Source organism: Pseudorasbora parva, chromosome 10 (genome assembly GCF_024679245.1).
Source record: "Pseudorasbora parva isolate DD20220531a chromosome 10, ASM2467924v1, whole genome shotgun sequence".
Classification (NCBI taxonomy): Eukaryota; Metazoa; Chordata; class Actinopteri; order Cypriniformes; family Gobionidae; genus Pseudorasbora; species Pseudorasbora parva.
In genome coordinates this window covers 22,849,746-22,872,697 of record NC_090181.1, presented here as the reverse complement: position 1 = coordinate 22,872,697, position 22,952 = coordinate 22,849,746, and the positions used below count along the sequence as shown (strand labels likewise).

Below are 22,952 nucleotides of genomic sequence, written 5' to 3'. Positions count from 1 at the left end.
TCAGAATTTGATGAATCTCGGCGTTGTCATCCTGTGTCTTCCTACACTCTGTCAATTAGGGTTAGAAGAACTGTTGCCAAACCTATAAAGTCAGGGACAACACCAAGGGTTCCACACTGTTGGCTCTATAGTTGGATAGCAGCAGGATTTTTTTTTTTTTTTTTTTGGCCAATTCAACACAGAATTGGCGTCGGGCCATTTGTGTGAGAGAGAACTCTGATTGGCTGTTCAGTTTAGCGAGTGCACAAGAATAAAAGCAAAGGTGATGAAAGCAAGCAAGTAAATCAAAACTGAACGGACAGAAGGCTAATTTTACGCCTTACCTGAGCAACTGCGTGAATATTTTCCTAATAACATGATCAGAGTGGGAAAAAAAAAATGTGACGTTAATCATAAACGTTAATCACATCAGAATATCTTGGAGTGGTTGTTGTTGAGATTGGTAAGAAGGTTGAAGGTTTGAATACCACAAACGGCAATCCAGCTTTGTAACCCTCACTGTAAAAAAATATTATAATAATTTCTCCACTTGAAAATTTTAATAAAAAAAAAAGAAATTATGAAAATTTGTATTTACATTTTTCAGCTGGCCAAATTCAATTTCTGTGAATGATGCAATTTAATACATTGAAACTCAGTTTGGCCAACTGAAAAATTTAGATGTGATCAATCACTAGAACATTTTCAGTTGGAGACCTGAATTTATTTTACAGTGCTGCAAGATGCAAGACACTTGAAAATGAAATCTTCTCTTATTAGTCATCTTTCGTCATTTTGAGTCATGAACTTTGGTATCTCTCAGATAGGTCTAGACCGTGGCCTGCCCTAAGTGTCTCCTTTTAAGGAAAACACCATTGCAAATCATCTAGCGATTGATTTTGATTTATGGCTGATAGACTGGTTGAGCTCCTTACAGTAAACTTCAGATGTATCACTGATCGTATGAGTGATCACACTTGTATGCAATTCTGCACCTGCTCAGCTTGTGTCTGAAGGGGATGAGTGCCTTACAGAAACATGATGCACCTGCAAAAACACGGCTGTTGACGGATGACATCAGCTGAGATTTATCTGTACATATTGCTCTCCATGTCCATGAGAGGTGAAAGGGTGTCTCAAACATGTCACTCTGTCATTACCATGAAGCTATTAAAAGCCTATGTTACCGACGGTCACCAGACAGTATTGTCATGTGAAAGGAAGTTCAGAAACATCATTCCATACCTGTCATGCTCACGCCAAACTTGCACAACTTCACAGACTGGCACATTATTTTTGAACATTTGTTACAATGGAGGCATGAATTATAACAGCCATTAAATCTAGTGAGTGTTAACAGGTCTCGATTGCAAAAGAGCACATGGAGACATGAACACTAAAAAAGAGACTATGTGAAAACAGAGAGCACAAGAATAAATAAATGTCCTTGAATATAAATGTTATCCTCATAAACAAACACTCAAATAAAGTGCTGTACTGTAGACTATTATAGGTCTACTGTACTGCTCTATGGGGTGACTGGGGCTACTTGTCACATTGCATCTTTATCATATGTTTACATATTCTCTTGACCAATAGGATGATATACTTTTAATTTTAAATGAAACGCCTATAATAGACAGTGAAATTAGTTAACCATTTATAACCTCATGTAGTGTGACACCATGTCCCATCGAACACTTTTTTTTAGTATATGAATAAATAGCCTACTATATAAGTATATGTGCCTAACAGAGGCTGAAGTAAAGAGTAGATCTTTCCTGAGAAATATTTATTGGAGCAGCAGGCCTGAAAAGTGCGACAATTGTCTCCGTTACTATAATTGACAAAAGGCCACGTCACACTTCTTTACTGCTTTTCTCACGGGCAGAATAGATAATGCAGTCATGCCGTCGTGCACCTGTTGCCCACGTGTTAGTGGAGCTAGTAGCTACTGGTAAGCGCGAGCCATTCATGCCAGAACGGAAGGCGAGCGTTCCTGCCTTGTGCAGTCATCGTTCACACGAGATTCGGGAGAGGTGCGGGAAGGATGAATGAAGGTGTCTCGCGCCATTGGAATGTTGTGGGCGGTGAAAGAGAGGGAGAGAAAGTAAGGAATATGATCTAACCTTTTTTATGGTCCGCGCCAGAGTCTGGGACAATATATATATATATTTGGGTGGTGATGGAGAGGAGACGTACAGACCATCAGGGAGCTGAGCAGGGCAGCAGGCAACGCCAATCGCTTTAGGACTCTAATTAATCACCACTGACAACCTTACAGTAAAACTCACAACCGAGAGCTGAAGACACACACTCCAGATCAAAGACATGGGACTGCTGCATGTTGAAGAGCTGGTAAGTTTTGTGCATGCAGTGCTTTCTCATCTTAATGTTGGCACACTCTAAAAATAATGTGTTGGCTCAACCTTTTGCATATAATTTTAATGAATTAAATTATGTTAATTTGACCAAAAAATATATTGGGTTAGTTTGAAGAATTTAATCATTTGTAATTACACAAATTACAGCATTAAACCCTATAATTTAAACGTCTTTCCATTTACAAAATAAATATAAGTAATAATAAATAAATAAATTAACACTTAATTTCTAAATGTATTCTGTCCTGTTCAAACATGCTGGGAACTACTATTTACTAAGCCCAATTTATAACGTTATCAAAACAATTAAATTAAGTTACTACACTTTAATAGGAAAATCATTTAAAGCAAAAACAAATTACACACAATATTAAAGGGATAGTTCACAAAAAAATTAAAATGTCAATATTTACTTAACTTTAAGTTGTTTTAAGTTCTTCTGTTGAACATAAAGGAAGATCATTTTAAGTGTATAAGTAACAAAACAGTTGCTGGTCTCCATTAACTTACATAGTGTAAAAAAACACCTATGGAAATCAATGGGGATTGAAATCATTCTTCAAATAATCTTCTTTTGTGTTCAGCAGAAGAACAAAATCACACAGGTTTAGAACAATTTAGGGTGAATAAATAATGACAGGATTTTCTAAATATAAAGGTAAACAGGATTAAATATAAAGGTAAATAAATATATTTAAAATAATAAAAAGCAGATAACAAAATTACTTAAGCTAAAATTAATACTCAATAAATATATTAATAAAGATATGTTATTTGATATAATATATTACACTGCACACAGTTACAATATAATACAACTATTGTTGAAAGAAATTAAGAACATAAAATAATTAGGATATAGAGTAAATTAAATGTTACATATTCTTTAGAGAAATGGAAGAAATAAAGAATATAAGAAACAGAAAATACATGAAAGAAAATAAGAGAAGGGAAAGGCATAAAGGGGAAAAAAGAAAGAATGAGTGTGATGTAGAGGGGGAGGGAGTGATGTGGTGTTATTAAATATCTGTCAGCGATTAAGAAGGTTCCAGGATGTCTAGAATAAGCCAACTGCACAGGCCTGTCTTCCTATTTTAAACAGCAGAAATGTGTGTAATTATTTTATTTAGGTTCTCAAAACAGCTGAACACTCCCTCCACTCCACCCACACAATCACTGAATTTAATGACATCTACTTTAAACTACACACTTGTTCTTTCGCTGGAAGCTGTTCATTCCTAGAAACTGAGTGCTTAAAAGCTGTGGTCACACTAAACCACAGATGCATGTGCTCCATTGACTTCCGTTCATACGCATGAGAAATCCAAGACTGATGGGTGTCACATCCAATCACAGGTCACTGGGAAGAGAGGTGAGGGAAAGGTGGCAGGGGGTGCCTGTGCAGAGGCATTTGCTGCAGGAGAATATGAGACCAGCATCATTCAGGAGAAACAGGATGGTGTTCAGTCACAACAGGACCAGAATGACACCTCCCAGAAAGACATTCAACTGAGCAAAGAAAAGCTCAAACTCAATGTAAGAATGAATACAACTTGATAAAAGTGAACTTGGATTAATGTTTCTGCGCGGTAGCATGATGAAAAAAACATCTATCTTTTTATTTTTCTTAGGTTGACCGGTCAGGACAGTTAAAACTAGAAACTGTAGAAGACCTCTTTAACATTTTGGAGCTGAGGAAGAGGAGAAAGGAAAGGAAGATTCAAGTGGCGAAGAAACAGCCAGAGCCTGATATCCTGGTAAGGAATTCTTTTTCTATATTGCTATAAAGCCTTAAAGCTACACTGTGTAACTTTTTTACTTTCTTCTTAGCTAAAAACACTTCTTTCCTTCAAAAATATATGTGCTCGTTAATGTATATTTACTTCTTTCAAGTAATAAAGTATTCTCGTAAGTTTATAATATGCCATTGAAAATACATACGGGTGAGGGGTTCGAATGCCGGTCTCCATGTTGTTCCTCCATCTTGAAAGTACATTAGCCAAAGAGGGACATACCCGTTAATTCAAGCTTCGCCTTTCGCGTTTTAACACTCGATGGCACCGTGTCGAATGTGAAGAGGGGGCTGCCATGTTAATCTTGGACTAAATCGGCCACCGTAGGAGTTAAAACGAAATCGGAATTGAGAAGAACAGAAACTAATATTCACTGGATGGTCATATACCTTTTCACCGCTAGATGGGGGAAAATATCACACAGTGTAGCTTTAATGTACAGATTTGAGATGTAATTATTGCCTAATGCTTTTTCAGCCTGAGACAGTGGACCAGGATTTGTTCCTGAAGGCTGTCACAGAGAATAAACTACCTGTTGTTGAGAAATATTTATCAGATGGTGGAGACCCCAATGCCTGCGATCATGTAAGTGTGTAACACAAAAAAAGACACACACACACACACACACACACACACACACACACACACACACACACACACACACACACACACACACACACACACACACACACATCCCATGTTATATTCTATCATAGTCTTTATTAATCAAAATTACATAAGTACCTATTATTTTCAGCTTTCATTTTAATTTTAGTAATTTTGTTGTGTGCTCTGGTCATTTATATTAGGTTTTATATATACAGTAAAATTATTCAGACACCAAGTAAACATTTTTACTACTGGGTGCAGGACACTATAATTAATGTAATTAACACAAAATAAAGTATACTGTGACATATTATACCCAAATATTATTCATTTAGTGGATTACAAGTCAAATTTATTAAAATTTGGGACACTTTGACCTGACCATGTTTTGCTTAAATGTTTTTGCTTTAATTGCTAATGTGACCTTTTACACCACATACTAAACAAAATTAAGCAATACTTAATTGGTTGACCTAAAATGGTATTATCTAATAGTATTATCTAATAGTGTAAAATCTTAAAAGTCGAAGGTGCCTGAATACATTTTATTTTGACTATATATATATATATATATATATATATATATATATATATATATATATATATATATATATATATATATATATATCAGCTTTTAGTTGTAGTAATTCTTTTTACCTATTTATATTTAATTGTTTTCCTTTTATTTAAAGTACCATAGTTTAGTTTTTACTTAACTGCAACACCACTGACTCTCACTTGTTCTCTCTCAGTTTAAGCGCTCAGCTCTGCATAAAGCCAGTGCACAAGGTCACACAGAGATCATGCAGAAGCTCCTGGAGAGTGGAGCATCCATGGATCAAAAAGACAAGGTAGCACAGATGGCTGATGTGATGTTTCACCAGTGCTACAGATTATTATCTCACATTTATTTTATATTATAATTCTGAGATGCAACATTTTTTAAATTATGTTAATAGCTGGATGCTTCAGTTGTGCACTGGGCCTGTAGAGGTGGAAGCCTGCCTGCCCTAGAGCTGCTTGTCAATAAAGGAGCCAAATTCAACACCAGAGACAAGGTAGATATAAAGCTCCTGTGAGTGTATGACACCAGATGGTATTAGGACAGTGGTTATAACCTCACAAATCATTCTAATGCTTTACATGCTAAAGTGTCTGTAGCAAACAATGATAAAGCGTTAATGTGCTTAAAGTTTTCAAATTTGTGCCTCTGGGGTGGCACTGTAGTTTGCACTAACTAAACTCTAGTTGTGTATCTTTAGCTATGCAGCACTCCCCTCCATGTTGCAGTTCGGACGGGACATTACGACTGTGCTGAGCATCTCATTCACTGTGGAGCTGATGTAAATGCTAAAGACAGGGTAAGAATTATTTTTACACATTTCCATAACATTTAAATGCTTTAAAGTACAACTATTATGCTTTTTCAAATATTATCTTTCATACAGTGTGTAATATAGCTGTTAGTAATCGTAAAAGGCCTACAACGATTTAAAGATCAAAGTGCATGACAAATAAAGTTATTACCTCTTAAAATAAAGAAATGATTTTGAACTGCTGAAACAAGTTCTCAGTCTTACCTACATACATTTACATATGTTCTTCATTGGCTACCTGCGAACTTCATCTACTGTGATCTGGCCTCAAACACTGTAGTTGCAGCTGAGGCCTGGATGAGTTTGGTACATGTTATCAACATGTCAAGATGTTGATGTTTTTTAACACTGCAAATCCACTTCGCCTGTACTTCCAAAAGAATGAGATCTCCAGTTCAATTTTTACGGCTCATATTGGGCCTCATTTATCAATCTAATGTAGAAACGAGCGCAGATCCGATCCCAGAAGTCATCTTTTGACAGGGTTCACGTGTGATTCATGAAACATAAGTATGCTCTCAATCCCATAGTACGAATGATTGTACATTGACGTATGTGGCGGCTGAAAACAACCGTCATTAAAAGGGTTACTTCAGCGATTAGCATATGGCTTTCTATCAATAGAAACCGTGGAGTATATTCAAATGATCTTGAAGCATTCCTGGAATTGTTGTCTTTCATCCCCATGAGACAAAAATAAATTTTCTGTCTTTTCTCAGTATAGAAAGCACCAAATTCAAAAATAATTTTACATTTCTACGACATTAATGATCCAGTTTAAATACAGATTCATCTTCCCAGCGCTGAAGTACCCCTTTAAATATAATGGTTTAAAAGCCTTGCCCCTAGAGTTTATGACATGGAGAAACAGAACCCAGCCAAGATGACAATCTCAAGAAAGAGAAATTGATCTTACTCCAAAAACACCTGTTAACCTTGTAATTGCAAATAATTACATTAATTTATATGTGTATTAAATACTGGTAAATAAAACAAAATATTTTCAAACATTGTAACCGCTATCCTAGGCTATTTTCCCCTCACTCGACAACAAGTTCTTTCAATTGAACAGAATTCAGAACAGACTGTTTGTATTGGAAAGCCAAGATTTTAATACTATAAACCCACAACTGTCAGCTCCTACCCACACGGATGTAATATGTGTGCACATGATAGGCCTGAGGCACCTGAACAATCAGTTGGATTAAAAAAAGATAAAGAAAACTACAATGTGTTAGTGTACAAAAATGAGTGTAGCCAATACTACTTGTCACACAGTTTTTTATTTTGTTAAATATAATTCTTTTTACTACTTTATTTCTGTTTTCCTCGGTTCACAGAAGCGCTGCAGGTGCGGAATGTGTGAGAATCCTCATTTTCTGTTGTTTATGCTGTTATTCACTCATATAAAGCTAAAGAAAAAAAATCACAGACACCGTTCTATTCAAATTTAATTTAATTTTAATTTGACATTCTAATCTTAAGGGTTAATAACTGATTGAGCTTTGGTTGCCGGTCAGGAAAATAATGTAAGCGAACAAAATCCTCTCATTACAATTCTCCATCAGATTTTCTGCACACAAGTTCACGCTAGCTTAAAAACTTGCATACACAAGTTGAAACCTGACATGAGATTTGATCGTAGTCACCACTCATATCCATATTGATAAATGCAAAGTTTTGCGAGGAAATGGTTGTAGGTTTGTTTCCTAAATGAGGCCTGTTTTGTTTACAAATGCAGATGAAGATCTGAATCTAAAAAAATCACATATGGTAATAGGCGTTTGGTTTCCAACAAGCACTAAGCGGTAGACCAATGACAACACACTGGGCTTTCAAAGTAATGCATTGTATAATGCAGAGTAATATTAGTAATGCATTGTCCCACATGTTGCTAATGCTAATGTTCTGTGTTTTTGTAGGATGGAGACACACCAATGCACGATGCAGTGAGGATAAATAGATTTAAAATGATAAAATTGCTAATGATGTATGGAGCCAGTCTTCATGCCAAAAATAACGTAAGTTCAATCAGGATGCATTCAATCTTTACTTTACAAGTTGAAGTTTACACGGTGCCCTCTAGAGACAGATTGAGTCACTACAGGATTATGCCCCAATGCTGACTCTCCACAATATCGAATTTAAGAAGCAAGATATGCAAAAAAAAAAGATTACAAATAATTAAAGAACAACCTCATACTGTGTTCCTTAGAAGTCTTAGTTGTACAAGTTTATTTTAAATAGGTATATCTTTAATGGCTATATCCTAAAATTATCTGTCTTTTACAGGATGGAAAGACACCAATGGAGACTCTGCTTTCATGGCAAAAAGGTGTAAAAAACATTCTGAATAACTTGAATGAAGAGGAAGCACCAAAGCCAGATGTTCAACTTTTGTTTTGAATGTTTTCTTTCTCTTTCTTTCTTTCTTTCTTTCTTTCTTTCTTTCTTTCTTTCTTTCTTTCTTTCTTTCTTTCTTTCTTTCTTTCTTTCTTTCTTTCTTTGGTAAACAATAAAAAATGACTTTTACAATGATGACGCTAATTGCTGGCAATAGAGCATTCAAAATATTGATGAGGTTATTTGTAAATATTGTTTTATCACTTGTCTCGATTGGTTTTGAGAGCAAAAATTCTTGAGGGAGTGACACAAGACATGAACATGTGTGAGTGGTTAGATATTTGTTTATTTGTTCTGTGTTTTTATTGAATATATATATATATATATATATATATATATATATATATATATATATATATATATATATATATATATATATATATATATATTAAACCTATAAATTAATTTGAAAAATGTCCATGACTGTTTCTACTGGGAAAATGTCTAGACAGAGACTGAACTAAGTTTTCAGAAATGGAACAGAATGTGAATTGCTGGTCTGAGAATGTTTATTATGATGGATATTATTGTTGTAATGTATTGTTTTGGGTTTTTTGGACTGGATTTGTGAAAGATTTGGTATCGGGTACATGGGCCTCCGTTATGAATTGTGTTTTGTAAATGTAATCATTTTAATCAATTGTGAATAAAGTGTTTTTGTATGTGTCACCATGTGTTTCCACCTTTTTTATAACAAACATTTCAAAATAACACATTTTTGTACAAAGTCTTTCTACATGAAAGCAGAATTTTTCAATGTGTGACAGCGTCCTGTATCATAACCAAGTCTCTGCAGTTTGTAACAAACCAAACCGTGTGAAAATCCGGTAAAAACTCGGGGAGTTATGATCATTGTAGTTGAGAATACATCTTCCTCAGTAGAAATATGCGGGGGCGGCGCATTGGGGACCCATCCAAGATGGCGCCGCGCAGATACGTCCGCTCCAATAGGCAGCGTAAGTGTAAGGGGGTCTACGTATATTATATCTATGGACGTGCTTGGTGCGGACGAATGTGGTTTCTTTACAATACTTTAGACTGCTGTAAAGCCTTGATATGTTATCCTCTTTTTTGAAATTAAAGATATGTATTTGATTTCAATACCCCTCTGTGTATGTCCTTGTTATTTTGTTGCTTATTTTCTTTGTATTATTATTACTATTTGTATTTTATTAACATTTCGTTTTTATATAGTTTTTTACTGATTTTTGTTCATGCTATTATTACTGTTATTTTGTAGATTTGTTAAATATATAGCTGAGTACCCAAATGCACAAATCCAACTTCTGCGCATTTATAGCGCCACAATGATGCTATCGACCACGCACTCCCAGCAGCCTTTGCATTTGCTCTCGCTTATCCGATTGGTAGAATTTGAAAATAAGTACGCGCGACTGTTTGGGAGATGAGGCAACACAAATAAAACTCCACAACGAAGTCAAAAAACGCAATATAAAACACACTTTATCCTTTGACAGCCCCGTAAGTTATCTTAACTTATTTAATGCGTATGCTTGGCTGACCTGTTCTTATTTGGTGGCTTTACTCTGTGAACGTCTGAGATTGTGAGTTTGGGAGTGTTCTGTTGTCATTCCCCCCCAGATTTCACTTTACCTCTGTCAATGTCGTGTAAGTTACATTGTCTGTTAAATTGCACGTAAGATAATTGAGAAAGTGTAAAAATAAATGGGACCTTTCAAATGTCAAAGGGTCTTATTAGCATCAGATTTGATAAAAGGGTGTACACAGTTGTGCTCTGTTTATTACGTTAGAGGCTGCTATTTTATCCTCAAATGTGATGTTTTCTTAAATGCTTAGAGCAGGATGATGGAATCAGGGCTAAAGGATGATCCAGCAAGACCGAAGATGATGGTTGTTGAAGATCTAAGGAGAAATCTGTCCTCAGAGTTCAGCGAGTGTTCAGATTTCCAGGTAACATAAGTTTAAGATGACAGACGGCTCTGACGAGTTAATGAACAAGTCAGATTTTTTTAATTTATGATAATGAAATGGTTTGATCCTTGATTTTTTTTTTTTTTTTGAAGGACCCTTCTGACCTGGAGAAGGAGCATTTGAAGGTCTATCTTAGAATAAGACCATTTTCAGCAGCTGAGTTTGAGAACGGAGAATCACAGGTACAAATAAGGAAGAAATTGTTCAGGCATATTTCACACATTTCAAGGACCCCAAAATGCATTTTGATATGGTGCGTCTTCTCTCTGCTTTTGAAGGAATGTGTGGCCATTCAGCCTCCAGATACTGTACTTCTCAAAGCTCCAAGGTCATCTCTCTCTGCCAGGCTCAGTGATAAATCAGTGCCTGTTACAGCTCAACGTTTTCAGTTCTCTCAGGCAAGCAGACCCATCAGCACACAGTGTGTAGAGATAGTAAATGGTTGTGTGAGCTAGTACTTTTTGACAACCATCTTCCAGTAATTGATTCTTCAAATGTATCTTTAGAAAAGAATAATCCTCTGTTTTGAGCTACTGATCTGTCTTGAGTCATGGTTATAATGTGCAACTTTTTGACACGTTAAATGTACATGTTAATGTTTTTTTTGTTTGTTTTTTTTTTTTTTAGGTTTATGGTCCAGACACTACACAGAAGGATATGTTTGATGGCACAGTGAAGGCTCTTGTAAAGGATGTGCTAGAGGGACAAAATTCTCTGGTCTTTACATACGGTGTCACCAATGCTGGAAAGACCTTCACATTTTTAGGTTTGTATATTTTTTGTATCATTTTCTTTTGTAATTGACATAATGTCAAAAAGTACATTTTAAGCTACATTTTAAATATTACAAAGATTTTATTTTCTTTGAAGTAGTGTACACCTAATAATTGTTTTGCAGTAAAGGCCAGGAATGTGTATTAGGGTCAACAAATTCAAGGGTTAGTTTGCCCAAAAATGAAAATTGTCATTAATTTCTCACCCTCATGTCCCGTAAGACCTTCGTTCATCTTCAGAACACAAATTAAGATATTTTTGATGATTAAATCTGAGAGCTCTCTAACAACTCCATAGACAGCAATGTAATTAACATTTTCAAGGTCCAGAAAGCTAGTAAAAACATTGTTAAAATAGTCCATGTGACTCCAGGGGTTCAGCCTTAATTTAATGAAGTGAGGAAAATACTTTTTGTGTACCAAAAACAAAACATTCTTCACATATGTGTCAGTCTTCTGTGCTGCTGATGTAATAAATACAGTACTGCGCTTCCGAGTTACGTTAGGGCTATGCCGACAAGCACCATGATTCTTGCATATCATATGCAGGATGATGCAGGATTTGGCCAACATAAACTGCGTAGGAGACTGACACAGACATGAAGAAACTGTTCACAAAATCCTTTTTTTTTTTTTTGCACAAAAATGATTTTCGTTGCTTTATAAATTTAAAGTTGAACCACTGGAGACACAAGGTCTATTTTAACAATGGTTTTAATACCATTCTTTACCTCGAAATTGTTAATTAAATTCCTGTCTAAGGAGAAGTCAGAGCTTTCCGATTTCATCAAAAATATCTTCGTTTGAAGATGAGCAAAGATCTTAAAGCATTGGAACAACACAAGGGAGAGTAATTAATGACAGAATTTTCTTTTTTTGAGTGAACTAACCCTTTACGATCTGATTTGATCTGGACAACCTTTTTTACAACCTTGTAAAATTGGGTCTGTGTTGTTAATCTTGGTTATTAAAGTCACATAATGAAACTGAAGTAGTATTGAAAATAAAAAAGAATGGTGCCGAGGACATGGTTCTATCTGGTTGTTGGTTAAATGGAGGCAGATCTGAATGTAAACTTGTAAGATAAGTGCAGAGTTTTAATTAAGCAGACTAATTGATTGGAAAATTCCCGAATACACCATCAGAGATAATGCTAACGTTTCACTGAAAAAACAGCAATGACATTTTGACATTTATTTTTGTTTTAGTTAGTTAAACTAAGTTGAATTTTTTATTTTGTGAAAGCAAAACATGCTTTTCATGCTAAATTTGACAGTGCTTTGCTTTTGTTAAAATATTCAAATTCAAGCATAATGTCCTGATCGTTTTTGTTTTAGGTCCAGATACAGATCCAGGAATCTTGCCTCTTTCCCTCAACATGATCTTCAGTAGTCTGGATGGTCGCATCTTCACTCAGATGTGCTTGAAACCCCAAAGGTGCCGGGATTTCATCAGGCTCACCAAAGAGCAGCAAAATGAGGAAGCAGCTTCCAAACGCAACCTGCTCAAGCTTTTCAAAGAGGTACAGTAATGTCTTGAGTTCAACACACTTGGCTTTTGCAGGAGTGTTTCATTTGACAGAATCTTTATTTTTAATCTTGTCTTTAGACTGATGCACAGAAGAATATGTCTTGCCACAGCTCAAAGTCTGATCTTGAAGGTAAAGAGAGGATTTTTCAGCTAGTACCTACATCTCTAAGGTTGTGCTTGGCAGTCTGTTTAAATTGTTTGACTGCCTGAAACTATTTTTTAATTTATCTGTTAGATGGTTCCACTCTCGGCGATTTAAGCTCTACAGTGAATGAGAGGAGTTTGGCTTTGGATATGGACATACACACTAAGTTTTCTATTTGGGTCTCGTTCTGTGAGATCTACAATGAGAACATCCACGACTTGCTAGAACAGCATGCGAGCAATGCTACACGGAGAACTAACCTCCGCCTTTGTCAAGATGTCAAAGGAAACTCATTCATCAAAGGTAAAGAAGCACCTGCTTCTGTAATTTACTGCTTATTCTTTCTATAAATTACGATGGAGCCGATGGTGTGTCCAATTAAAATGTGAATACTGAAATAATAAAGTTTTGCATGTAACAACAAAATGAATCCTGCTTTTAAGGCTAGGATCATGGGAATGTAATAATGTGCATCTTTACAAAAAAAAATAAAAATAATATAAATTAATCTACAGAATTTTAAAGGGTTAATTCACCCAAAAATGAAATTTCCTTCATTAATGACTCACCCCAATGTCGTTCCACACCCGTAAGACATCTGTTCATCCTCGGAACACAGTTTAAGATACTTTAGATTTAGTCTGAGAGCTTTCTGTCCTTTGAATGTAAGTGTATGCCCACTTGCTGTCCACGTCCAGAAGGTAATGAAAACATCATCAAAGTAGTCCACATGTGACATCAGTTGGTTAGTTAGACTCTTTTGAAGCGTTGACAATACATTTAGGTTCAAAAATAACAAAAAATACGACTTTATTCAGCATTGTCTTCTCTTCCGCGTTTGTTTTTAAACCTCAAATAAAGAATCAAACGATCGCGAATCAGCAGATTAAATCTTGATTCATATCGCCAATGTCACGTGATTTCAGCAGTTTGACACGCGACCCGAATCTTGAATCATGACCGTTTGATTCTTTATTTGAGGAACACTGAAGAGAAGACAATGCTGAAAAAAGTTGTATTTTTTGTTATTTTTGGACCTAAATGTATTGTCGACACTTCAAGAGTCCAACTAACCAACTGATGTCACATATGGAATACTTTGATGATGTTTTCATTACCTTCTGGACGTGGACAGCAAGTGGGCATACACTTACATTCAAAGGACAGAAAGGCTTCGGACTAAATCTAAAGTATCTTAAACTGTGTTCTGAGGGTGAACAGAGGTCTTACGGGTGTGAAACGACATTGGGGTGAGTCATTAAAGAAAGAAATTTCATTTTTGGGTGAACTAACCCTTTAATAGTTCATGCATTCCTTAGGATTCAAACTTATGACATTGGCGTTTCTATTGCCATATGCTGGTGAAGGTATTAGTGAGGCCAGCAGGGGGTGCTCACCCTGTGGTCTGTGTGTGTCCTAACGCCCCAGTATAGGGATGGGGACAGTGTACTGTAAAGCACCATCTTTTAGATGAGATTTAAAAAAAAAAAAAAGGATGTTCTTTGGAAAAGAGTAGGGGTGTAATTCCAGCATCCTGGCCAAAATTGCCCATTGGCCTGTCCATCATGGCCTCCTAATCATCCCCATATCCTGATTGGCTTCATCACTCTCTGTCTCATTTCCAGAGAGTACCCCCCCACTCCCCCCTCCCCCCAAATAAATGTACCATCACTCTCTGTCTCATCTCCAGAGAGTGACTTTGTTTGGAATTGTGTAATAGCCAAAACTGGCCAGGTGCTGGTGCTAGAGCAACAATATATTTTTTAAAGCAATAATAACATTTCTATAGTTGATTCAGTTGGTTGATTAAGAAAACTGTGTGTAGCCTATGCAGATTATGTTGTTGCTCATAAATGTTTATTTTCCAGATCTGAAATGGGTTCAGGTGAGCAGTGCTGATGAAGCCTTAAAAGTGATGAAACTGGGCAAAAGGAATCAGAGTATCTCCAGCACTAAACTCAACCTTCTCTCTAGCAGGAGGTATAAATTCCTTCCTGGTGGTTATCTGTTATAAAGCGGTGGATTTGATTATTGATCTGCTATTCTGACTTTATGTCCCTCTTTGTTTGATTTTTAGCCACAGTATTTTCTCTGTCCGGATCCTGAAGGTGGAGGATGTGGGAATACCCAGATTTGAGTCAGTCAGCGAGTGAGTCTGTGTGTTCTGATCTGAGCTTTCTACAGGGTGTTTGTGTTGTGTTTCAGAATGGTTTGTAAAAGTATGTATTCTGGTTCCAGGCTGGCACTATGTGATCTTGCAGGATCAGAGCGATGTGCTAAGACACAAAATAAAGGTGAACGGCTAAAAGAGGCGGGAAACATCAACACCTCTCTGCTCAGCCTGGGAAAATGCATCAGTGCACTCAGAAATAATCAGCAGGCCAGGTATGCAAGTGTCTTTTTTTTTTCTTTCTTTTTTTCCCCCCTCCCTTTTCTTTCTCTTTTAATCATTATTATTTGTTCCCTTTCAGACAGCACGTTCCATTCAGAGAGAGTAAACTTACTCACTATCTGCAGGGCTACTTTACGGGCCGGGGCAAAGCCTGTATGATAGTAAACATTAACCAGTGCGCCTCCATGTATGATGAAACACTCAATGTGCTTAAGTTCTCTGCCGTAGCTCAAAAGGTATGTAATATCCTAATAAATCTCTCTCTCTCTCTCTCTCTCTCTCTGTCTGTTTGTATGTCTGGCCCTGAGAATGTTTTGTTGTATGAATATCTAAAAGAATGTATGAATATATTTCTTTCTCTCAATTGAAAGTCCATTTCCAAATTGTAATGCTTCATAAAGTCCATGAAGAAGATTGTAAGATAAATCAATATGAATATAGCGGTTTAATCCAAGATTTCTAAAGAGATGTGATATGGTTGTACAGTTGAGCCTCCGTTTACCATATTTGATGTGCTCTATATACAATGTTTGCATGTGAATAAAAGCCGTAATTAAATCTGTTCGTCATATAAAGCAATCTTTTTTTTTTTCCAGAGGATTTGGACTAAACTCAATTTTATTTTGAATTATTTTTACAGTTTTAAGTGTTTATGAACTTTAAGCGTCAAAGTTTCGGTAGATTTAATGGATGAACATAATTCTCATTAAAAATATATTTAAGAACTGTATTCTGTATTGGAGAACTGTATTCTACACACTGTACACTTTTGGAGAATTGTATTGGTTTCCCATCATGTTTCTTGACATTCAAACTGCTGAAATGTTTTTTTTTTCTCTCTCTCTCTCTGCTAAAATGCTGAATGGTTACTTGCAGCTATGTTATGGACAGTTCTGTCTTGTTTTGTTTTTTTTAGGTGGTGGTCCTCACCGCTAAGAATGTTCCAGTGGTGGTGAAAAGGAGTGCCAGAGAGGTTTCCTTCATTATCGACAACGTTGATCGGCGGGAAATGCGACGCAGCTCCCTGGTACGATGGGACCCCAGCCTTGAGGATGTCCAGGAAGATTCTGACACTGAGGAGGAGGAGGATGAAGAGGGAAGTGAAATGGAGGACACAATACTGGATGCTGAGGTAGAAGGCAAAGAGTCTGTGCTGCTCAGTAAAGAGGTTTATGAGGTGAGATCTGTCACATCTATGGTATTTTTTTTGTCCTAATCAGCCATAGATATTTAGTTTTGCCTTCATCAGCCATAAATTCAACAAGACAAATGTCTTACAAGACTTTGTGCTTTATTTGATCTAAATAGGTCACAGAATTATTGATGCATGTATTTATATTTTTGCTGCATGTTTTTATGTTTGTATAACAGTGAGGTTTCTGCTTCAATATGTTTTGTTTGTATGTAAAGGCCCAGCTGCAGTTCATAGAGGAGATTCAGCAGCAGTTGAGGATGGAGAAAGCCGAACACTTAGCTCTCGAAGCACGTGTTCGAGATGAAGTTACAAAAGAATTCTCTGAGCTGATTTCCCAGATGCAGGAAGATTACAGGTCAGAGATCACAGGCTCCCATGCTCAATTATGTGTAATTATAACAAATTGCAGGTCGTGCTTTATGATGACCCAGACCGCTTTCTGTGTCTTTTCTATTTTAGTGAGCGCATATCCAGGGAGAGGGAACTGATTGAAGAACGGTGTGAACGGAGACTGGAGATTCTCAAAAATTTGGTGGGAAAAACAGCTGTGGAGGATGATAGCATGGTTTCAGCTTCGACGAAATCAGAGGTTCAGTTATGCTTTCTGAATAGATATTCAAGGTTACATAAATACTTTCAACATGGCATTAACTTGTTAAACAAAAACAAACATGAATACTTTCTGTGTAAGATGATCTTATTTATTTTGGGAAAAGTAATTTTATTTGAGAATTTGTGTGTAGGAGGAGAACCATGTCTCTCTAGACAGCATGCTTGACTCCGTGAGCAATGACCTGGCTGAAATCAGACAGGATGCCCAAGCTGCCCAGTCTTGCTTGGTGACCTCTGACCCTGGAGTCTCTACAATGCTGCATGACCTTGAGAAAAATGTCAGAGAACTTTCAGAACTGCTCAGTGAAACTCAGAATCAGTTGTCACTCAAATCAAAGGGTGAGAAACATGAGCTTACATGCACCAAATCTCCACCTGCACACTTCCGCTGAAATATGTTGTGCATCTCCTACCCCTTGTTTGTAAAATATTTTTCTCAATATAAGGTTGGTCCCCCATGATCTGGAGAACCTACAAATATTATGGAATTTTTAAATGTTTTAATTTTGTATTCTTCAGCTAGAAAAGGCTATTTGTGAAACCAAAACATTTCCTTGGAAAAGTCATGTCAATTAATTGTCCAGAAAGTGTGGGAACCTTATATTGTGAGACGCAGTGCTTATATTGTGTGCTTTTATTGTAACACTGTAACCACATACACTTGCTTAGTGTTCATACTCCAACTTACCAGGCTTCCTAATCATTTGATCTAACACCAAGCCCCATACTCCCTCACAGAGCTGGAAACCCAGAGCCGACTGTCAGATGAACTGGAGGAGGTTAAGAAGGTAAAACTGACATTGTAAAATGCCTCTGCCACTTTATCACACAATGTGAAGTCCAGACTGCGAGTTTATGCATTACTGTGTGTTTTGCATAAGCAAGCGCCACTTACTTTCTTCAGAAATGGTAAAAATCTTGTAGTGAAGCTGTGGCTTGTTCTGCTGCTTTTAGGCTCTGGAGAGCCACAGGCAAAGGGAATGGGATCTGAGTGAAATGTGCAAACAGAAGGATGAGATGGTTTCCAAACTCCAGACAGCTCTTGACCAACATAAAGAAAACACAGCTCAGGATGTGAGTGTGAACATCTAGACATTTTTTTTAAATGTCCATAATAAATAACTGATATTAAGCAGTTTTGCTGCTTAATATCAGTTGCACTGCATTCAAATAATCTAACTGATCCCAAACTTTTAAAGTGTAGTGTATCTTTTGGAGCTTGACGGCCTATTGTCACTATAGACTGTTGTGTAGAGAAGATCTATATGCATTGCATTCTTAATTTTTTTTCCACAAAACAAAGTAAAAGTTTAGAACAACATACGGGTGAGGAAGTAATGATTGAATTGTCATTTTTGGTTGAACTGTTCCTTTAATACAGTTACTATCTGATGTTATTAGTTCAGCAACTAACATTTTCATTTTTTTTCTTTCTTTTGTTGTGGATTTCTAGAGAACTCAAATTGACTCCATCAAAAAGGAAATCATCCAACTTAAACGCAATTGTTCCTGCTCTGAGCAGCGGCCCAGCTCCCGGACTGAAACCAGAAAGCGGCGTCAGGAAGTAGAGGGGCTTGATGGACAGCCCCCACTCAAGAAAGGTACAGACTCCGTCCCAGGTGTTGAAAAGTGCCTTCCAGCTTTTGTCACAACCAGAGGGGCTGGCCGAGAGAATCGGGTCAAAGGACGACGATACCTCCACGTCCGAAAAAGGCTCTCAAGCATAAAGAAATAATCATAATAAAGTTTTTTTTTTTTTTTTTTTTTTTTAGAAAAAGTTACCACACTTCATGTCATGCCCTGTATCTCAAACCACTTCTATGAAGTGTATTGTTTTTTTATCTCAAATGAATAAAGTACTTTTTTATTTTTTATTTTACACATGGAGAACATTGCACAAAATTAAAAGCACTGAAAGCCATATAAGCAGGGCAAAGTATGCTTCAGTTTCATATAACTTTTTTAAAAAAAGAACAAAAATAAAATAAATGTTTTTACTGTATCAAAGCATCCCAGGCACACAGGAGGTGCTTCCTGTGTATAAACAGGAGACTTAAAGACTGAGTGATTTTATATTTAAATACCCCTCTTTCATCTTCATATTGAAATCATAATTGAAATTTATTTGCATGCTTATGTGCAAGTAAAGACTAGTGCATTTTAGATTAAATTGATCACTGGCTTTGTTGCTAGTCTATTAGCAATACATTTGAAATACCTTGTTGGACCAGTTATATTAAGCACATAAAATAAACACATTGTTTTATTGCTTGTCACATTGACACATCAATATAAGTGTTTTCAAAGTTCTCTATTCTTCATAGGTCCCCTGGAGGACTTAAAAGACCAAGATGATGTTGCAGATAATGAGTGTCAAGACTCCGCCCTTCTTGAGGTCAAAGGTCAGCTGGAATGTTGCCTTGCTGAAGCCAAACAAAAAGACAAGCAGATCACAGATCTGGAGCAGGAATGCCACACATTAGAAGTTTGCATACAGGATTTGAAGTCTAAACTGAAAGAAAGAGTTTCGCAAGAATATATTCCATCAGAGAAGTTGTGTCAGACATTCTTGGAAACCAAACCTATGGCAACAGCAGTGGATTGCAGGAATTTGAAGCTAGACGTTGTATCCAGTTTTAGCAACACTACAGAACTTTTAAAAGGTGTGTATCAAGAACTTGCTTCTGCCAAATTACAAATGGCTAAGCAAGATGGTGAACTGGGAGAAAAGAACAAACGCATTTTGACTCTTGAACAGGAAATTACACTACTGAAACAGAAAACTGAAACCTTTGCTTTGCTTCAGTCTAAAAACACATCAGCTGACTATGATGCCCTCAGAAAAGTCAACTGTGACCTGCAGGCTGAGGTTGCCACCCTTCTTGGTGTCAAAGCTGAACTAGAGGTGAAGGTCAAATGCCTTCAGGAAGAGAAGGAGAAAGATGCAGAAGTTCTGTCTAAAGAGCAGGGGCTTAAAGATGGGGAGGTGGGGCTGACAAACCCTAACACTCTTGGATCTAAAAGCAGGGACATCAATAGCAAAATAAACATGCTGTCTGAGAAGGAGGCCGATTTTGCACAGAGGGAGAAAGACCTAGCGTCAAAGGAGGCTCAGCTTTCAGTGCTGCAGAAGAGACTGAAGGAAGCACAGGTTTGTTTGGAGGAGGAGGAGACACAAGCAGTGCAAGAGGCGCGCAGGAGGGAGGTGGAGAGAAGAAGAGAGCTGCTGGCTGTGGCAGAGGAGGCCATCGCTCAGAAAGATGCAGAGCTACAGAAGAGACAAGAAGAGATCAACCGGTCAGTTATTTTCCTCCTGAACTATAATACAGTTTCCTTAAACACAAGTCACTTAAAACCACCATACAAAATCAGTCCAATTTAATGATTAATTACTGTTGCAAAACACTGACACACAATTCATTATTTTTGTATTTTGCATGCATCTTATTTATTTCCAATACCATTCAACAGTTAAAAGAAATTATTATTTATCAAAATTGAAAGTAATGGCTTTTACATTGTTCTTACAACTTTTACAAAAAAATCTATTTTAATTGAATGCTGTCCTTTAAACATTCTATTCATCAAAGTCCCTGAAAAAAATGTTTCATGGTTTCCACAAAATATTTTAACATTAATAATAACATTAGAATTATTTCTGAAGGATCGTTTGACACTGAAGGCTGGAATAATGGCTGTTGAAAATTCAGCTTTGAATTTCAGACATATTAAAATAGAAAACCATTGTTTTTACTCTAGTTTTGATTAAAATATTCTGGGGTGAGCATAAATGACTACTTTCAAAACTTAAAACTTTACAATGGTAGCGTAATAAAAAAAATATAAAAGAGTATTTTTAAATACAAATTTTTATTGTAATATATTAAGATTTTTGTTTAAGAAATGTAGCTCTTCGTTGTTTGAAATTGTCTTTTGCTTGATTTGTCAAAGATATTGCACAAGATTGCTGCTTTTTTTTGTTGTTTGCTTGTTCTTTCTGGATAAGCACGAAAAGTATGTATTTGTAATCAAGATTATGTAGACTATCTGATTCTGTCAGATTAATGGTCTGTTTTTAAAGCTTTTAACAAGTGGTTGACCAACATAGATTTATCATTAGCTGATGTTAATATCTAGAGAGCAGGGTGGGTAATATAATACCAATATATAATTAGTAGCACATGAGATGTACACAGCCATGTGGAAGTAAAAAGAAAACAAATTTTATACAACATTTTACCAAACTTCATTGGAAGAAAGTAGAATCTGGAACTGATCAAAGGGAAAGGTAGATAAAGAAGAGATACAGTTTAATGATGCAGAAAAATTACCCAAATACTGGCCAATTAATCAGACAACAATTTATGTTTTGTTTCATAATTCTTTTTGTGTATGTCATCTCTCAGGTTAAAGGAGGAGATTAAAACTAGCGTGTGTAAGATCAGCAGTCTGGCTGTTGATCTACGCAGACGTGAAGATGATTCATCTGATCTTCGGGAAAAACTTGGTGACTCAAAGAAACAGATTCAGCAGGTCCAGAAAGAGGTGAGAACTCACTCTTCACTCTTTTAAATGTCTTTACTATCTGGGTCAAAATGTGTCAGAGCTCCTTATGTTGTTTGATATAGATCTCCTCCATGCGAGATTCTGAGAAATCTCTACGACTGAAGCTCAGTGATCTAGAAAAGACGAAAGCGCAGCTTCAGAATGAGATCGCCAACAGGGACCGCATCATCAACCAGCTGAAAGCTGTAAGCACCATACAGCGATGAATACCTAAAACCACAAAGACAGAAACACTTATTGAAATTGCCTTGCGGCTTGAATATTTTCTCTTTCTTCTAAAACAGGAACTATCCTCTGAATCAAAATCAGATGAGAATCTGCTGCTCTATCAGAAAGCATGTAAAGGTATCTTTTGTTTGCAACAATGGATACCATTTATTTTTAAGTGCTTAATTAAATGTGTGAATGTTAAATGTACAACATTAAAATAATAAATGTTAATGTTTATTGATGCTTTCTGCAGATTTGCAAGAGCGAGAGCGTGTTATTGAAGACATGCGTTTGGCTCTGACGGAACAGGAGGAAACACAGACACAGCTGGACCTTGAGCTTGACAACAGAGAGATTCAGATACATGACCTCGCTCAGGGTATGAAATTACATGGACAATATTGCATTCATGATACATTAATACTGTACCAAAATATATGTATATATAAAGGATTATACACAGAAAAAAGTAAAATGTGTATATGACAAATGTATTTCAGCGTTGCTTATTCTAATATAATAGTAACAAGAAGTTAAAGTTTAATAGAAAAATTGACATTTCAGCAATTTCTGATCGGCCTTAGTGACACTCTATTTAGTGTCCTTAATTTGCTTTTTTGACAGTGACACATAATCATGTTCTCCAGCATTCAATGGAATGTTCAATAAAAAACAAGAACATCTGACAGTCTGATCTGAACACGTGTACATGAGTTCACATGACCAGTCATAAATGTATTTATTTGATAGTGACCTAGAATAAGTGCAAAATCTTGTTCAACTTCAACAACAACAACAAAATGGTTTCAAAACCTGTATATTTGTAGGATTCATGGTTAATACTGAATCCTAGTTTTGGTCTCAGATTTTGGATATGACACTGTATTTATTTCCAGAATTGGTGAGGTTAAGAGATGCGCTTCCTGAACAGAGGAACAAAAGAGATTCTAGACCGATCTCTGATGATGTTTTACAGGCCAGACAACAGACCACTCAGGCCCAGGAGAGCTTACAGGTCTGGTGTCCAAATGT

At 36.4% G+C, this 22,952-nt stretch overlaps 2 protein-coding genes across 5 annotated transcripts in view; both read left to right on the top strand.

Annotated features, from left to right (window-relative positions):
- The first annotated feature begins 1,923 nt into the window (after nt 1-1,923).
- ankrd1a (ankyrin repeat domain 1a (cardiac muscle)) lies at nt 1,924-8,806 on the top strand. Its single transcript, XM_067454598.1, has 9 exons — nt 1,924-2,337; nt 3,720-3,899; nt 3,995-4,120; nt 4,634-4,741; nt 5,518-5,616; nt 5,725-5,823; nt 6,028-6,126; nt 8,064-8,162; nt 8,434-8,806. Exons 1-9 carry the CDS (start codon nt 2,311-2,313, stop codon nt 8,545-8,547), a joined length of 951 nt encoding a protein of 316 aa, XP_067310699.1. The 5' UTR covers nt 1,924-2,310; the 3' UTR covers nt 8,548-8,806.
- A 1,121-nt stretch (nt 8,807-9,927) lies between these two features.
- Nucleotides 9,928-22,952, top strand: part of kif20ba (kinesin family member 20Ba) — a 30,052-nt gene continuing 17,027 nt past the window's right edge. For 3 of the 4 annotated variants that reach the window (XM_067455573.1, XM_067455572.1, XM_067455570.1), the window contains exons 1-25: nt 9,928-10,026; nt 10,363-10,476; nt 10,590-10,679; nt 10,776-10,895; nt 11,125-11,263; nt 12,608-12,792; nt 12,879-12,930; nt 13,036-13,248; nt 14,814-14,925; nt 15,023-15,094; nt 15,184-15,330; nt 15,417-15,573; nt 16,254-16,514; nt 16,748-16,887; nt 16,992-17,121; nt 17,276-17,483; nt 17,883-17,932; nt 18,099-18,218; nt 18,598-18,745; nt 19,469-20,441; nt 21,551-21,689; nt 21,773-21,895; nt 21,995-22,055; nt 22,174-22,299; nt 22,817-22,935. In XM_067455573.1, the coding sequence (XP_067311674.1) occupies nt 10,369-10,476; nt 10,590-10,679; nt 10,776-10,895; nt 11,125-11,263; nt 12,608-12,792; nt 12,879-12,930; nt 13,036-13,248; nt 14,814-14,925; nt 15,023-15,094; nt 15,184-15,330; nt 15,417-15,573; nt 16,254-16,514; nt 16,748-16,887; nt 16,992-17,121; nt 17,276-17,483; nt 17,883-17,932; nt 18,099-18,218; nt 18,598-18,745; nt 19,469-20,441; nt 21,551-21,689; nt 21,773-21,895; nt 21,995-22,055; nt 22,174-22,299; nt 22,817-22,935 (3,993 nt within the window). In that variant the 5' untranslated portion in view covers nt 9,928-10,026; nt 10,363-10,368. Of the gene's footprint in view, nt 10,027-10,082; nt 10,174-10,362; nt 10,477-10,589; nt 10,680-10,775; nt 10,896-11,124; nt 11,264-12,607; nt 12,793-12,878; nt 12,931-13,035; nt 13,249-14,813; nt 14,926-15,022; nt 15,095-15,183; nt 15,331-15,416; nt 15,574-16,253; nt 16,515-16,747; nt 16,888-16,991; nt 17,122-17,275; nt 17,484-17,882; nt 17,933-18,098; nt 18,219-18,597; nt 18,746-19,468; nt 20,442-21,550; nt 21,690-21,772; nt 21,896-21,994; nt 22,056-22,173; nt 22,300-22,816; nt 22,936-22,952 lie in introns of those variants that run through there. The other variant, XM_067455571.1, reaches the window with a different exon arrangement.